Source organism: Lithobates pipiens, unplaced genomic scaffold (genome assembly GCF_037356315.1).
Source record: "Lithobates pipiens isolate NorthernLeopardFrog02 unplaced genomic scaffold, aLitPip1_a1.2 Scaffold_10, whole genome shotgun sequence".
Classification (NCBI taxonomy): Eukaryota; Metazoa; Chordata; class Amphibia; order Anura; family Ranidae; genus Lithobates; species Lithobates pipiens.
This window is the reverse complement of record NW_027507686.1, coordinates 28,088,550-28,105,641: the sequence shown is the minus strand read 5'-3', so window position 1 is coordinate 28,105,641 and position 17,092 is coordinate 28,088,550. Positions and strand designations below refer to the sequence as shown.

The 17,092-nt window shown below is 47.5% G+C and overlaps 1 protein-coding gene and 1 pseudogene across 3 annotated transcripts in view; both read left to right on the top strand.

Annotated features, from left to right (window-relative positions):
• Positions 1-1,592: 1,592 nt before the first annotated feature.
• The window catches only part of GSE1 (Gse1 coiled-coil protein), a 522,272-nt gene continuing 506,772 nt past the window's right edge, over positions 1,593-17,092 (top strand). The window contains exon 1 of one of the 3 annotated variants that reach the window (XM_077453275.1): positions 1,593-3,271. In XM_077453275.1, the coding sequence (XP_077309401.1) occupies positions 1,625-3,271 (1,647 nt within the window). In that variant the 5' untranslated portion in view covers positions 1,593-1,624. The remainder of the gene's footprint in view (positions 3,272-17,092) is intronic. The other 2 variants (XM_077453292.1, XM_077453284.1) reach the window with 2 other exon arrangements.
• Positions 15,019-15,172, top strand: LOC143956166 (U2 spliceosomal RNA; annotated as a pseudogene).

Below are 17,092 nucleotides of genomic sequence, written 5' to 3'. Positions count from 1 at the left end.
GATATGGGTTTGGTGATAATGTTGCCCACATCTGGCTTTGTTAACAATGTTGCTGTAATCCATTTATCTGGACTGGTGCCCGGTTGCTCGGATTTGGTGAAAATATTGCTCTTCATCCTGGTGACAATGGTGCCTGGATCTGGTTTGGTGATAATGTTGCCCGGATCTGGTGACAATGTGGCCCGGATCAGCTTTGATGACAATGTTACCCGGATCTGGGTTTGGTGATGATGTTGCCTGGTTCTGGGTTTAGAGATAATGCTGCTTGTATCTGGTTTGGTGATAATGTTGCCCGGTTCTGGGTTTGATAATAATGTTGCCTGGATCTAGTTTGGTGACAATGTTGCCAGATCTTTGTTTGGTGCCAATTTTTTCCCAGATCTGGGTTTGGTGACAATGTTGCTCAGATCTGGTTCGGTGATAATGTTACTGGGATCTGGTTTGGTGATAATGTTGCCCGGTTCTGGTTTGGTGATAATGTTGCCTAGATTTGGGTTTGGTGACAACGTTGCCCACATCTGGCTTTGTTAACAATGTTGCTGTAATAATCTGTTTATCTGGACCGGTGCCCGGTTACTCGGATTTGGTGACACTATTGCTCTTCATCCTGGTGACAATGGTGCCTGGATCTGCTTTGATGACAATGTTACCCGGATCTGGGTTTGGAGATAATGTTGCTTGTATCTGGTTTGGTGACAATGTTGCCCGGTTCTGGGTTTGATGATAATGTTGCCCAGATCTGGGTTTGGTGACAATGTTGCACAAATTTGGGTTTGGTGATAATGTTGCCTGGATCTGGTTTGGTCATAATGTTGCTCGGATTTGGGTTCTGGGTTTGGTGACAATGTTGCCCGGTTCTGGGTTTGGTGACAATGTTGCCAGGTTCTGGGTTTGGTGACAATGTTTTGCCCGGTTCTGGGTTTGGTGACAATGTTTTGCCCGGTTCTGGGTTTGGTGACAATGTTTTGCCCGGTTCTGGGTTTGGTGACAATGTTGCCTGGTTCTGGGTTTGGTGACAATGTTTTGCCCGGTTCTGGGTTTGGTGACAATGTTGCCTGGTTCTGGGTTTGGTGACAATGTTTTGCCCGGTTCTGGGTTTGGTGACAATGTTTTGCCTGGTTCTGGGTTTGGTGACAATGTTTTGCCCGGTTCTGGGTTTGGTGACAATGTTTTGCCCGGTTCTGGGTTTGGTGACAATGTTGCCAGGTTCTGGGTTTGGTGACAATGTTTTGCCTGGTTCTGGGTTTGGTGACAATGTTTTGCCCGGTTCTGGGTTTGGTGACGATGTTTTGCCCGGTTCTGGGTTTGGTGACAATGTTGCCAGGTTCTGGGTTTGGTGACAATGTTTTGCCTGGTTCTGGGTTTGGTGACAATGTTTTGCCCGGTTCTGGGTTTGGTGACAATGTTGCCCAGATCTGGTTTGGTGACAATGTTGCTGTAATAATCCATTTCTCCGGTCCGGTACCCGTGTTGCTCGGTTGCAGTCCCCCGGGCAGTGAAGGGGTTACAGCGGGCGGCCATGTGCTCTGCCAGGGGGCGTCTCCCAGCCGGAGCTCAGCCCGCAGCGGGTTCCCAGCACACAGCGCCCCACAGTGGGCGGGTCCGCAGAAAGTTTGGGCGCAGGATGAGTGACCCGGCGGGCGCCCCGATGTCCCGCAAGCAGCGTCTGATGGCGGCGGTGGAGGAGGAGGAGGACTGTGCGCCCGGAGCGGGTGTCGTATATTGCTTCATCTGCGGCGGAGGGGTGCCCCGCGGGCGGGAGGTCCGGCTGTCGGTGCGGTGCCCGGCCCGGGACGGGTGTCCGTTCTTCCCATTCCTCCAGCAGCAGGACCCCGCTCCCGGCGCCGAACCCCTGAGCCCCGGCGGGTGTGCCCGGGTGTGCCAGGTGTGCCAGCGCTTTCTGGGCGCGCAGTGGGACGCGTTTGAACGCAGCCGGACCCCGCTGGAGAAACGCATGTATTGGTTGAAGAGGCCGTACCAGTGCGGGGAGGGGGGTGCCCGATCACACCCGAGAGACTGGAACCCCCACTATGACTCTGACTTATCCGACTTATCAGACCACCCACTGAGCGAGCCTGAGGAGGGCCCCCCCCACTGGACCCCTCCCCGCCCCCCAGAGAACGGGCACCCCATCATCTGCTACATCTGTGGTGGGCACGGCGCCCCCCATGCCATCCATGTACAGAAGCAGGAAAACTCGCCTGAGACACCCTTTTTCCCGTTCCTTTGGCTGCACGCCCCACCGCCAGGGGCTCAAGCTATCACCGCCGGCGGCAGCGCCCAGGCGTGCGCCAACTGCTTCTCTTCCCTCATGCAGCAGTGGCAAAGCTTCGACATGGCCAACGTGCCCGTCCTGCAGCGGCTGTATGTGGTGCCCCTTCAGGGCGAAAAGGGGGCAACGCCGCGACCCAGCGACCCCCAAGGCAAAGGCGTCTGCTACCTGTGTGGAGAGGACTGCGCCAACCAGGGAAAGACTGTGCGCTCCAGGATCGCCAACGGCAATGCCAAGTCCACCATGCACTTCCCCTTCATCGCCCAGATGCCTTGCCCTCCCAGCGCCCGAGGGTTGACCCAGCATGGGGAGGTGCTGAGCTGCCGAAAGTGCCATGGGGTGTTGGAGGACATCTGGGCAATCTACCGGGCGTCACAGAACGAGGAGCTCATTGAGTCTGTGCAGAGTTTCCTGGGCCGCTACCACCAGGTGTTCACCGCCGCTGCCCCCAGTCCGAGCCGTAAAGTGCTCAACGCCCACCCGGCGCCCACCACTATCTGTTACGTGTGCGGGGCAGAGCTGGGCCCCGGGGCCGAGTATCAACTGAGCATCAACCCGCCCAGCAGGTATGCCGACAAGGAGCCCTTTTTTCCCTTCCTCACCGTCTACCCACCGGCGCCCATGGCAAAACCTCCAGACTCTACAGGCCTGGTGTCCACATGTGGCCTCTGCTACCACGACCTTCTGGGCCAATGGTTCCAGCAGGAGATGAGAAAGCAGCAGCCCAGCAGTCCCTGGTCCCGGCAGTACCAGGTGGAGACCTTCGTCTGCTTCTTCTGCCGCACCGAGAAGAAGAGGTTGCTGGGCCTGAAAACCGTTCAGCTCGCCAGGTTGCCTGTCTTCCTTCTGGCACCGAGAGGTGCCAACAGCTTGTTTGTGGATGACGGGAAGAAGCTGCTCATTGGAGCTTGTATGGAGTGCCGACCCTTGGCCATGGTGGGCTTGACTACGGCGCAGAGTGGATCAAGCTTATCGTCTTCACCGGCCGCCAGCCAAACAGTGAGTATCACTTGATGCACTTTTTTATGTTCTGTGCCCAACTGTCTGATGGTGCCTGGTGAATGTGGTATAGGTTAGATTTGGCATCATTGGGGTTGGACAAATTGAGGACATCGGTTATCAAACCCAACAAACAAGTATCTTATAACAATTAGAAGGTTTCCTTCCAGCCCACAGCCGCCATTTCTATTTGTCTACCAGTCTTGTCCCATACATGCCAGGGACATGACCAATCCTTGTGACACTTGGGGTCATGAAGGGACTAAAGGGCATCCAAAGCTCTAATTAAAAAAAAAAAAATTGTCAGTGGATCAGTTAGGTCCTCCAAAGTTTTTCTGGCATCTGTGTGCCCTTTCTGTTGGTCCTGTTAACCTTTGAAAGTGATGAGAAGTCCAGTGGTCACCATAACAGGAAATTCCCCAGTAGCACCTGTTCTGGTAACAACTAGGAGGATATGTTTCCCTCACTTCAGGGAGATTTCCTCTGGCTTCCTGTTGTGTCTCCTGGATAAGAAGTGAAGAGAAATCCCAAGACAGAAAAGGGTTGATTTACTAAAACTGGAGATTGCAAAATCTGATGGTGCTGCTGCTGCATGGTAACCAATCAGCTTCCAGTTTTCATTGTCAAAGCTTAAAGCGGTAGTAAACCCGCTAATTTTTTTTTTTTTTTTTTTTTTTACCACCTGCAAAGCAAAAGGCATACTAGCTCATTATGAAATACTTACCTTAGAACGAGGCCCCGACATCTGGCCCAATCTACGCCGAGGGAGCTGACATGTTCCCTCAGCGTTTCTTCCGGGTATCGCGGCTCCGGCGCTGTGAGTGGCCGGAGCCGCGAAATCGTCACTCCTGCGCATGCGCGCGGGAGATTTCATCCCGGCCGGTCACTGCCGGACTTTCAGCCGAGAATCCCCTTATGCGCATGCGCCGCTGCAGTCAGCGGCGCATACCGAGGAGAATATTGGTTTAGGAGATATTTTTTTTTACCTACAGGTAAGCCTTATTATAGGCTTTCCTGTAGGTAAAAGTTAAAAAAAAATGAGTATACAACCACTTTAATTGAACAAGCTGAAGTTAGAAGCTGATTGGCTACCATGCACAGCTGCACATAGATTTTGCACTCCAGTTTTAGTAAATCAACTCCAAACAGCAAAAATAGAATCTGACGGGGGCTGTCCAAAAAAAAAAAAAAAAAAAAAAAAAAAAATATATATATATATATATATATATATATATATTTATATATTGGATATACTTTCATTTAGAGCAAACATTTTGTTTTCCATTCTTGATAGAGTATGGGAGGGTTATAACCTTTGTCAGTTTTTTTTGCCATCTGTATCCCATTGGGGAAATTTTCATTCACTTCCTGTCCTATAGCCACAACAAGAAGTGAGAGGAAATCCCTCCAAAGTGAGGGAATCCCTGGTAGTTGCCACCAGAACTAGTGTCCTTATTGGAGGATTCAATTCCTGTTCTGGCGAAAAAACCCAAAACTGATTTTCTTTCACTTTCGCTCTCGGTGATAATGGTCACCAGGACAAATAGAGAGGGTGACTCTCCTTAATGAAGACACAAGCAGCTCATCTAGTCTATGGGAGAGATCTGCCAGGCTCCTTGGTGGAACTGGCCTCTGAAATCATTTTGTCCAACCCGCGGGGAATGATGAAGGAAGTTCTGTTTTTGTTAATTTGTAAATGTTTTTAAAAAAAATGCTTTGAGGACTTTAAAAACATTTTGTAATAGTAAATATCAGTGTGTTTAGACTGAATGTTCCATGACAGGGGTCTTCACACTACAGCCTGTGGGCCACATCTGGCTCGCAACAAGATTTTACTCAGCCCGCAGATCGGGTCAGTGGTGCAGCCATAATGTGCACAGATTGAGGATCAAGGTCAGCAAAGGCTGGCTATGGTCTCTGCTTCAACATCTCCCCCAACCCGTACCTGGACTCTGTAAGGGGGGACTATGATGGGGCCGCTTTATGTAAGGGAGACTCTAACGGGGACCCTGATGTATGGTGGACTCTGATTTAAGAACGCTAATGGGGAGAAAGAAAGGGGTCTATGATGTGGATCCCAATGTAAGGGGGTCAGTGTTGGGGACTCTTATGTTAGGGGGGGATCTGATGGGGATCCTGACATAAGGGGGATCTCTAATGGGGACACTGATGTAAGGGGGACTATGATGGACATCTAATGTAAGGGGGAATCTGATGGGGACACTGATGTAAGAGGGACTATGATAGAGACTCTGATTTTAGGGGGGATTCTGATGGGGACCCTGATGTAAGGGGGACTCAAAAGAGGACCTGGATGTAAGGGGGGACTCAAAAGAGGACCCTGATGTAAGGGGGGACTCAAATGAGGACCCTGATGTAAGGGGGGACTCAAATGAGGACCCTGATGTAAGGGGGGACTCAAATGAGGACCCTGATGTAAGGGGGAACTCAAATAAGGACCCTTATCCCTTATATAAAGGGGGCTCTTTTTTAAGAACGCCAATTGGGAGATGGTAGGGGGACTATGATGGGAACTCTGATGTAAGGGGGGTTCTGACGGGGACCTTGACGTAGGGGAGGGTGGACTCTAATGTTGACCATGATGTAAGGGAACTCTAATGGGACACTGATGTAAGAGAGACTCTGATGTTAAGGGGGATCTGATGGGGACCCTGACGTAAGGGGGGACTCAAATAAGGACCCTGATGTAATGGGGGGCTCTTTTTTAAGGAGAACACCAATAGAAAGAAGGAAGAGGGACTATGATGGGATCTCTGGTGTAAGGGGGGTTCTGATGGGGATCCTGACATAGGGGAGGGTGGACTCTAATGGTGACCCTGATGTAAGGGAACTCTAATGGGACACTGATGTAAGAAGGACTATGATGGAGACTCTGATGTTAGGGGGGATATAATGGGGACCCTAATGTAGGAGGAACCCTAATGGGGACCCCATTGTAAGGGGAACACTAATGGGGACACTGATATAAGTAAGACTCTAATTAGATCAGTGATGTAAGGGGAGACTCTAATGAGGATTCTTATGTAAAGGGTCTCTGATGGGGTGTCTGATGTAAAGGGGACTCTGGTGACCCTGATGTAAGGGGGAGACTGTAATGTAAGGGAATATTTGTAAAATCTATAATGTAGCCCTCATACAGCAGAAGTTTGGAGACCTCTGCTTTATAGGGAAATAGAAGGCATCTAATAGAAATGTGTGGCTTGCATTCCTCCAGAAGCCAGGGAACTACAAGTCTCAACATGTACTGCCAGCTGGACACGCAGCTCCCCAGCAACTTAAACTATCAACTTAGAGCCAAGTCAAGCCCATCAGCTTTGAGCGGTTTGTCTGGGCCCGGCGGTGTGCCCCGGTGCTGGCTGGGCGGCAGGCATCCTGTTTTGGAATGCAGCACAAATTCCAGAAGTGCTTCCTAAGGATTTCCCTGCTTCTTTGAAGATTGACAGCTCCGGGGTCACATGACCCGTAGAGGAAGCATTGCTGCCGAAGTGCAGGGTTAGTGACACTTTTGTCTCCAGTGAAATTAGTGAGGGGGTAAGATTGTGTGTAAGAACATCTCTCTGATAGAAGTGGCTGGTGCCAAACTGTCCCGAGGCCGCGCAGCCTGTCAATAATTCAGCAGTTGTCTCACCGGCGAGGGCAGGGGATGAGGAGAGAGAGAGCGGCCTGTGTGTCGCCCAAGATTGGCACAAGGCAAACATTCCTTGGGGGTTCATTAAAACCTGAAGCCTGTTGTGCAGAGTGTGCGGGAAGGGTTGCACAGATGGTGTGGGGCAATATTTCTAATTGATGGAAAATAATAGCGTTCCTACGTGTTATCATATTGTTACACACCTACCAAATTGAATAGTCTTTGTATATGGATACTGTGTGTTCATCAAAGATGTGAAGGAACTTACATGGGGGCAATAATTATTTAAGGGCCGCTGGCGAACAGGCAGATATCCAATGGTGAGTGGTCAGATCTTCAATTGTTCCTCTGATGGTGAAGGGCAGATATCAGATCGTTCCTCTGATGGTGAAGGGCAGATATCAGATCGTTCCTCTGATGGTGAAGGGCAGATATCAGATCGTTCCTCTGATGGTGAAGGGCAGATATCAGATCGTTCCTCTGATGGTGAAGGGCAGATTTAATTTCTCTGATGGTAAAGAGCAGATATCCGATCATTCCTCTAATGGTGAAGGGCAGATATTGGATTGTTCCTCTGATAGCTGCCCTTCACCATCAGAGGAACAATCTGATATCTGCCCTTCACCATCAGAGGAATGTTTGGATATCTGCTCTTCGCCATCAGAGGAATGATCTGCTCTTCGCCATCAGAGGAATGATCTGCTCTTCGCCATCAGAGGAATGATCTGCTCTTCGCCATCAGAGGAATGATCTGCTCTTCGCCATCAGAGGAATGATCTGCTCTTCGCCATCAGAGGAATGATCTGCTCTTCGCCATCAGAGGAATGATCTGCTCTTCGCCATCAGAGGAATGATCTGCTCTTCGCCATCAGAGGAATGATCTGCTCTTCACCATCAGAGAAACAAGATCTGCCCTTCACCAGGTGAGCAGATATCTGATCATTCTTCTTATGGTGAAGGGCAGATCATTCCTCTGATGGCGAAGAGCAGATCATTCCTCTGATGGTAAAGGGCAGATATCTGATCATTCCTCTGATGGTGAAGGGCAGCTATCTGATTGTTCCTATGATGGTGAAGGGCAAATATCTGATCGTTCCTCTGATGGTGAAGAGCAGATATCTGATCGTTCCTCTGATGGTGAAGGGCAGATATCCGATCGGTCCTCTGATGGTGAAGGGCAGATATCCGATCGGACCTCTGATGGTGAAGGGCAGATATCTGATTGTTCCTCTGATGGTGAAGAGCAGATATCTGATTGTTCCTCTGATGGTGAAGGGCAGATATCTGATTGTTCCTCTGATGGTGAAGGACAGATATCTGATCGGACCTCTGATGGTGAAGGGCAGATATCTGATTGTTCCTCTGATGGTGAAGGACAGATATCTGATCGGACCTCTGATGGTGAAGGGCAGATATCTGATTGTTCCTCTGATGGTGAAGGGCAGATATCTGATCGGTCCTCTGATGGTGAAGGGCAGATATCTGATCGGTCCTCTGATGGTGAAGGGCAGATATCTGATCGGTCCTCTGATGGTGAAGGGCAGATATCTGATCGATCCTCTGATGGTGAAGGGCAGATATCTGATCGGTCCTCTGATGGTGAAGGGCAGATATCTGATCGGTCCTCTGATGGTGAAGGGCAGATATCCGATCGGTCCTCTGATGGTGAAGGGCAGATATCTGATCGGTCCTCTGATGGTGAAGGGCAGATATCTGATCGTTCCTCTGATGGTGAAGGACATATATATCTGATCATTCCTTTATTGGTGGACAGGCAAATATCCAATAGTTGCTCTGATGGTAAGGGGCAGATATCTGACTCTTTCTCTGATGGTGAAGGACAGATATCTAATTGTTCTTCCGGTGATTCTGCCACGAAGGTCCTTTTTCAGGCACTTCCTGTTATAAGGTGACTATGTCCAGCCCTTGTCTCCCAGTTGTGCTCCCGTGTCATCACCCCGTCACCTGCGTCCCTGGTGGAGACTACAACTGGTAATGCCAACACACATTGCACAGGAATGGTCCATTGTTGCCACCATCATGAATTTGGTCCAGAGCAATGAGGTGCTGCCAATGCTGAAGTGAACGCATGTGGACAGGAAGTGACTGAAAGAGGAGGATGGAGGAGATCAGCAGCACTGAGGTGGGGTAGGGAAAGGATGAAAAACATTACAGCATAATTGTTTATTATACACAGTACACGGATCAAACCTAATGTCATCCACTTACAGTTTATATCTACTTATGCCTCGTACTCACAATAAGAATATCGGGCGACGATCATGCATTTTTTTATTTATTTTTTTTGCATGCTAGTCTTATATTGAAAACGAATAGGTTACTAAAGTTGTGAAAATTCTCATAGGACGGAATACAACATCGGAAGTGATGTAATTTATTGTATTCTAATGTATTTTTTTGTTTCTGAACATGCGTGGTCTTTTTTCATACAAATACTATACTAATTACACAAAAATCGTTCTTTCTGTTATCGCATGAGAAAAATTGTCCCTTCGGATAATTTCGCATGACGTGATCGGCTCTGTACTAACAATCGGATTGTAGACAATCGCTCCGAAAGCGATATTTTTCGTCTGTTTTCTCACCGTGTCTACTTGCCATTATCCCTGAGCTGTGACAGTGAATACTTCTTTTTTTTTTTTTTTTCTCTGCGGGAAGAAATAATCTTTAGCATTCGCTAAAAGTTGCCACAACCTGCCCAGGAGTTTACAGGCGGGACCCCCCCCCCCCTCTATAGCAGTCACACGGTGATGTAATGCAGCCGTGGTGGTTCTGCGGCTCCCAATGACGTCCCTCTCTGGGAATATACCAGCCGCCAGATGTGCTCTGCACGCCCAGCTGTCGCGGGGCTGTACTCAGAATATACAATGTTTATGTGGGATTTCCCTGCAGATACAACAGTTCTGCTGACGGAAGCATTGGAGAGGAGGCAGAATAGATGCCTCTCCTCTTCTCCCGCTTCATATTTCTTATTTTAGAAAAAAAAAAAAAAAGCAACTTCCTCTCCAATCGCGGCGCAGCTGTCGGAAAACTGAGATGTGGTTTTCTTGGTCCGGTTCCCAAAAATCTGCCTCCAGAGTCTGCGAGTGGAGCTGTGTGGGTGCCCGCTGCTGGTGTCATGTGCCAGGGCTCTCACACCATCTGTGCCGGGCACGGCCAGTGTCTGCCTCCGCTGCCTTTTAACCCCTATGGTTCTAACTCTGCAAGAGTCTCAGCCTAGACACCTGTTTTATTCAGACCGGATAAATCCTAGTAGCCGAGTCACCAGTGCATTTAATTTTTAGGGGTTTTTAACCCTTTTATTATTATAGACCCCCAATACCCCTATATCCCCCTGAACAGATTAGGTACCAGCATGGCTGCGCAAGTTGACAGTAGCTTATATAACTAAATATCTATGAACAAAACATCTGTACGTTAGTAAATTATAAGGATTTATTACATTTATATATATATATATATATATATATATATATATATATTTTCAACTAGTAAATCACAGATACACAATCTACAACTAGGGAGCTTTCTATACAGTTTTTTTTTGCAATCCTAGAAGGAGGTCCAACTACTGACAATGTTACCCACATGTCAACTGACACATAAACAGCATTTATCCATTTTGATTTCAGGTTCATTAATGCAGAAAATCAGTTTTAATTATTTTGGTTAATTATTCAGACCTAAGTTCATACCCATATCATTTGGTTCCCATACCTTCCATCATTTGGTTCTAAACCCCAATCATTTAGTTCTCATGCCTTTATCATTTTGTTCCCATACCCCCATCATTTGGTACGTATACATTCTTTGTTTGGCCCTCAATATTTTTATTTCAAATACTCTCATCATTTTCTTCAAATACTATCGTTATTTGTTTTTTGTACCTCCATCATTTAGTTCCAGTACCCCCCAACATTTGGTTCCCATACCTCCACCTTTGAAACACGCATAATTTAATTCACACCCTCATTTGGTTCCAATTACATAAACATTTTGTCCTCACCACCCCAATATTTGGTTCTAACACCTCCATAATTTGGTTTCTATCTCCCCTTTATTTGGCTCTCTCGTTATTTGGTTTCTGTACCGCCATCATTTAGCTCCAATACTCCCAACATTTGGTTTCTAAAACCCTCATTGTACGGTTCCATGCTTTCATCATTTGGTTCGAATACCCCTTTCATTTACTTCTTATAATCCCATCATTTATTTCCCTTACAACTATCATTTTTGTTCCTATACCCCAATCCTTTGGTTCCCACCATCCCAATATTAGGTTCGAACAGTTCCTTTATTTGGTTTCTATACGGCCTTTATTTGGCTCTGTGTTTTTAATTCCATCGTTTAAATACTATCATTATTTGGTTCTTATACTCCAACCATTTGGTTCTCATACTCCCATAAATTTGAATGGCGGTCCAATTACTGACAATGTTACCCACATATCATTTGACACATAAAAAACATTTGTCCACCTCGATTTCAAGTTCAGGGATGCAGAGTATTCATTTTAATGTTTTGGTAAATATTCAGGCATAATTTCATCCCCAGGTGATTTGGTTCCCGGACCCCTAACATTTGAGTCCCATATCCTCATCATTTGGTTCTCATACCTTCATCATTTGGTTCTACACTCCCATTATTTAGTTCTCATACCCTCATCATTTGGTTCCCAACACCCCGATATGTGGTTCCCACACCTCCATAATTTGGTTCCAATACCTCCTTTGTTTGGTTGTCCAATATTTTCAATTCCACTACTCCCACATTTTTTAAATACTATCATTATTTGGTTCCTGTACCCCCATCATTTGGTTCCCATTACCCCATCATTTTGTTCTAATGCACATTATTTTGTTTCCCATACCCCCATCATTGGTCCCTTATTTCTATCATCTGGTTCTCAAATTTTCAGAATTTGATTCCTATATATCCAACATTTGATTCCCATACCCTCAAATTATGCTTCTGATTTCTCTACTGTTTGCTTCCCATGCTTTTATCATTTGCTTCCAATACCCCACAATTTTGTTTCCACACCCTCAATATTTGGTTCCCATTGCTCCATCATTCGGTTCCAATGCCCCCAACATTTGCTTCCCAAACCCTCAGTGTATTGTTCCATACCTCCACCATTTGATTTCCAAACTGCTATCATTTGCTTTTTATAATCCCTTAATTTTACTTTCCATACCCCCCATTATTTGGTTTCCATAGTTCTATTATTTTGGTTCCCATACCCACATCAATTGTCCAATTCCCTATAAATTGTTTCCCATATTTTCATCATTTGGTTCCAATACTCTGACATCTGGTTCCCACACCCTAAATATTTGGTTCTAGTACCCCCCAACATTTGGTTCCCAAACCCTCAGTATATATTTTCATGCCTGGATCATTTGGTTCCTGTATCCCCAGGGGCGGACTGACCATTGGGCCACTCGGGCCATCAAGGTTGCCAGCCATAGTAAAACCAGGGACACTATGTAAAAATTTTTGTTTTTTTTGTCCCTGAAATGTCCCTTACGGACATCCTTTTGGTCTAAAAATCCTGAGATTATAGCTGCCCCATCTCTCCAGTACCGTCTCAGCCAATAGAAACATGTCTGTGTATACTGTGTAATTGTATACTGTGTTTGTGTGTTTGTGTCTACTGTGTGGCCCCATAATCTCTGATTGCCTGGGGGCCCCATAATCTCCTATTGCCCGGGGGCCCCATGAGTTGTCAGTCCGCCCCTGTGTATCCCTATCATTTGTTTCTTAGATCTGTAATCCCATAATTTGGCCACCACGCTCCCATCATTTTGTTTTCTATTCCATCATTTTGGTTCCCATATACCCAATATTTGGTTACAATAACCCAGTCATTTGGTTCCTACACCTACATCATTTGCTTCTCATACCCCCATCATTTGGTTTGCATACCACCATCATTTGCTTCTTAATCCTTCATCATTTGTTTCCTATACCTTTGATAACAGTAGCTATGGTAATGCATCAAACACAGTGCGATACGTTGCGTTGTCATTCATTATGATCGGTATTCCAGTGCCACAACACACAGATCTGGACAATCTTTACGTTGTAAAACAATTTTGTAGGTCCGTTTTAGGCACTGTACACTACGTTGTGGAACTTTTACAGCCCATTTGAAATGAATGTGCTGCTTAACGCATGATAAACACACTGCAGTGAATGGGACCCTCCTTGGAGGCAAAGAGTGTGGAGTCTGAGCCCTTGTACACACGGTCGGAGAATGTGTCCTATCGGACCGTTTTGTGGGATATTCCGACTGTGTGTGGTCTCCATTGGACTGTTTCCGTCCGACGGACCAACTTTTCCAACTTGCCGGTAAAATTTTCGGACAAAATGCTCCGATCGGACATACTCCGATCATGTGTAGCCTACTCCGACGGACAAAGTGCCACGCATGCTCAGATCAAATTCCTAGACCAAAGCTATTGGCTACTAGCCTGAACGTAGTCCCGTCCTAATGAAATAACGTCATCACGTTATGTACAATCGGATTTCCGACAACTTTGTCCGACCGTGTGTATGCAACAGTTTCGGACAAAATCCTTCGGACAAAATCCGTCGGATTTGGTTGCCGGAATGTCCGACCGTGTGTACAAGGGCTTATAGAAACATGTATTCCATACCTAAATCAAACCCAGTCCTCCACCGGCAAGATTTCCCCACCTCAGTCCCTTGCTTCTATTCCATCTCACTCCTTCTGATGTATTCTGTGGGAGAACCCAATCAGGAAAAGTTAGAGGCCTTAAAAAAGAACACAGCAGAGAGGCTGAGTTGGGACTCCAATGTGAAGACCACACTTCTGGAGTCTCCGAGAGTTATAGGAAGTCCGGCAGTGATTCAGCCTTCCATTGTCCACCACAAACCTGCATTGTGAGTTTTGGGTGGACTGACCTTCTGCTAGATTGGTCAAGTCTTCTCCGTTATGTTGGAGAGTAATATAAGTGATGCCTTTTTTTTTTTCATTCACTTCAGGATCATCTTCAATTTGGTGCTGACCCCATGCTGGCTCCTGAATCATAAATTCCCAACGGTGACATTTTCCCGCAACAGTTTGCATCCTAGCTCCTCCCACTTTGGCATATCAGAGGGTGTAACTTGTTGCACAGAAGTAGATTACAGTGGCTGGAGGATGAACAGGATCCGGGGAGGTGTGACCCTTTAAGTGCTGAAAAAAATTGGGAGTATTTCGGAGTGTTTTATCTTACCATCTGTGGCTGGCTGGCTGGGTGGTATTTTGTTCTTTCAGCTGGGACGGCGTCCAATTCAGCTGTCACTTTGACCTGAGACTCAGAATAGCGGATGGTATGTGCCAAGGAGGGAGGGTGAGGTGGGGGGGGGGGGGGTGCACCGCTGGAGCCTGACCAATTAGGGGCCTGTTGTAGGGGATCAAGGTGAGTTTACTTTATTATATTTATTTATGAGAACGTCTGCTGCCGGTTTGGCTGAACGTAATTCAGGGAAGAGGAGCTCAGTCTGGCGCAACGCTGAAGGTTGTATTACAACTGCTGAAACCCTTCAATACCACCCGATAATGAGGAAGAACCCAATATAGGGCCCATAGGAGCTTACACTCATATACCGCAGTGCTGTACAGAAAACACTGAGCTAGTCACATATGTCTCTGCGCCATAAGAGCTTACACTCTAATCCCCCACCCCACAGTCGCACACTATTAATATGATACATTTACATAGCTCTGACATATACCACAGCGCTGTACAGAAAACACTGAATCAGTCACATCTGTCTCTGCACCATAAGAGCTTACACTCTAATGCCTCCCCTCCCCCACAGTCACACACTATTAATATTATACATTTATATAGCTCTGACGTATACCACAGTGCTGTACAGATTACAGTGGAACTCCAGCTTCCCCTGAACAGTTGTTCAGGCTCCTCTCCTGGACTGAAATGGCTTACTCTGATTTCACTGGACACTGTGAGCTTCTCGCAATGTGCATTAGAAGCTGCAACAAGTCAGATAGAGCCCTCCTAATTTCCTTGCTGGACGATGCCCAGTATCATCTAGCCCAGGGGTCTCTCTGTCTTTTGGCTAAGATCAAGAGTAGTATCTGTTCTTATCAGTTTTTGGGGGGAGAAAGCTAGTGCCTCTTGTAGTGTGGGGGCGCTGGCGAGTATTCCCTCTGATGTAATTGGTAAGGAATGGTGATGGTGGTGGGAGGACCTTTTTCCTCCTGGGTTGAATCTGGCCTTGTGCACAAGGCTTGATCCCAGTTGTAGGCAAGGGTCTCCCTAAATTTTGATGCCTCCTGGTAGGGATGGGGCTGCAATTGTCTGGCCGAAGGCCATGCGTCGAAAGAAGTCCATGGTGTTTGTGCCCCTGGGGTGGCAGTCCAGGGGTGCCCTATTACTCACTGTGGATCGGACACTTTGAGTTATTGGCACCAAGGTCACTGCACCATGTCACATTTTTTTCGCACCTGCCTCTAGGGCCGGGTCTTTTGGCTGGGACCAGAGGAGTTTTTTATTTCTGGCCGAAGGGCAGGCCATGGTATTGCACTATGGCACTACTGAACTTCACCACTTCCCTTTCCCCACATTTATTTATGTGTTTTGTCACATTTGTCTTTTTTTTTTTTGCCCAGTATACTTCAGAGCAGGATTAGTAGGGTGTAGGTTTTCGGGCCTGCCCTGAAAGTCTTGGGAGGTAGTGGATATGGCCTTCTGGTTCGCCCTCTCTCATGTGGTCTCCCTTTTGGGGGAGCCCCTCGTAGTACTTGGGGTTGGTCTGTTTTGGCAGACCTCCCAGAGAACTGGGTCCACCTGATTTCAGCTAGGTGGGCCAGTGAGTACATCAGTCCCTGTCAGGAGCCTTGCACCCCAGGGGATCAGGGTAAGGGTCCTTCCTCTTGGTAGGAGGTCCATGTGTACACCCTGTGCACTTTTTTGTGCTCTCACATTTTTGCACCGGGTGTTAGTTCGAGTGTGTTTCACACACCACAAGCTTTGAAAAAAATAAGGGGTCTCCAAACTTTTGAAGTAAAGGGCCAGTTTACTGCCCTTCAAACCTTAGGGGAGCCAGACTGTGGCCAACGAGAGTGGAAAATCAGTGGGAGTAAACCATGTCGTAGGCTTGGTGGTCAGTGGGAGTAAAAAAAATTGCATCATTGGGGTCAGTAGGAAGAATAGTGTCCCCATCATTGGTATCAGTGGGTGGAATAGTGCCCCATCATTTGTGTCAGTGGGGGGGAATAGTGCCCAATCATTGGCGTCAGTGGGGGGAATAGTGCCCCATCATTGGCGTCAGTGGGAAGAATAGTGCCCCATCATTGGCGTCAGTGGGAGGAATAGTGTCCCCATCATTGGTGTCAGTGGAAAGAATAGTGGCCCATCATTGGTGTCAGTGGGAGGAATAGTGCCCAGTCATTGGTGTGAGTGGGGGGAATGTTGCCCCATCATTGGTGTCAGTGGGAGGAATAGTGCCCCATCATTGGTGTCAGTGGGAGGAATAGTGCCCAATCGTTGGCGTTAGTGGGGGGGGGGGAATAGTGCCCCATCATTGGTGTCAGTGGGAGGAATATTGCCTCATCATTGGTGTCAGTGGAGGGAATAGTGCCCCATCATTGATGTCAGTGGGAGGAATAGTGCCCAGTCATTGGTGTCAGTGGGGGGAATAGTGCCCCATCATTGGTGTCAGTGGGAGGAATAGTGCCCCATCATTGGTGTCAGTGGGAGGAATAGTGCCCCATCATTGATGTCAGTGGGAGGAATAGTGCCCCATCATTGGTGTCAGTGGGGGGGAATAGTGGCCCATCATTGGTGTCAGTGGGAGGCATAGTGCCCAATCATTGGCGTCAGTGGGGGGAATAGTGCCCAATTATTGGCGTCAGTGGGGGGAATAGTGCCCAATCATTGGCGTCAGTGGGAGGAATAGTGCCCCATCATTGGTGTCAGTGGGAAGAATAGTGCCCAGTCATTGGTGTCAGTGGGGGGAATAGTGCCCCATCATTGGTGTCAGTGGGGGAATAGTGCCCCATCATTGGTGTCAGTGGGGGGGGGTTAGTGCCCCATCATTGGTGTCAGTGGGAGGAATAGTGCCCCAAGGGAGAGATTCAGCCTGCGGGCCATAGTTTGGATTTTAGCCCTTTC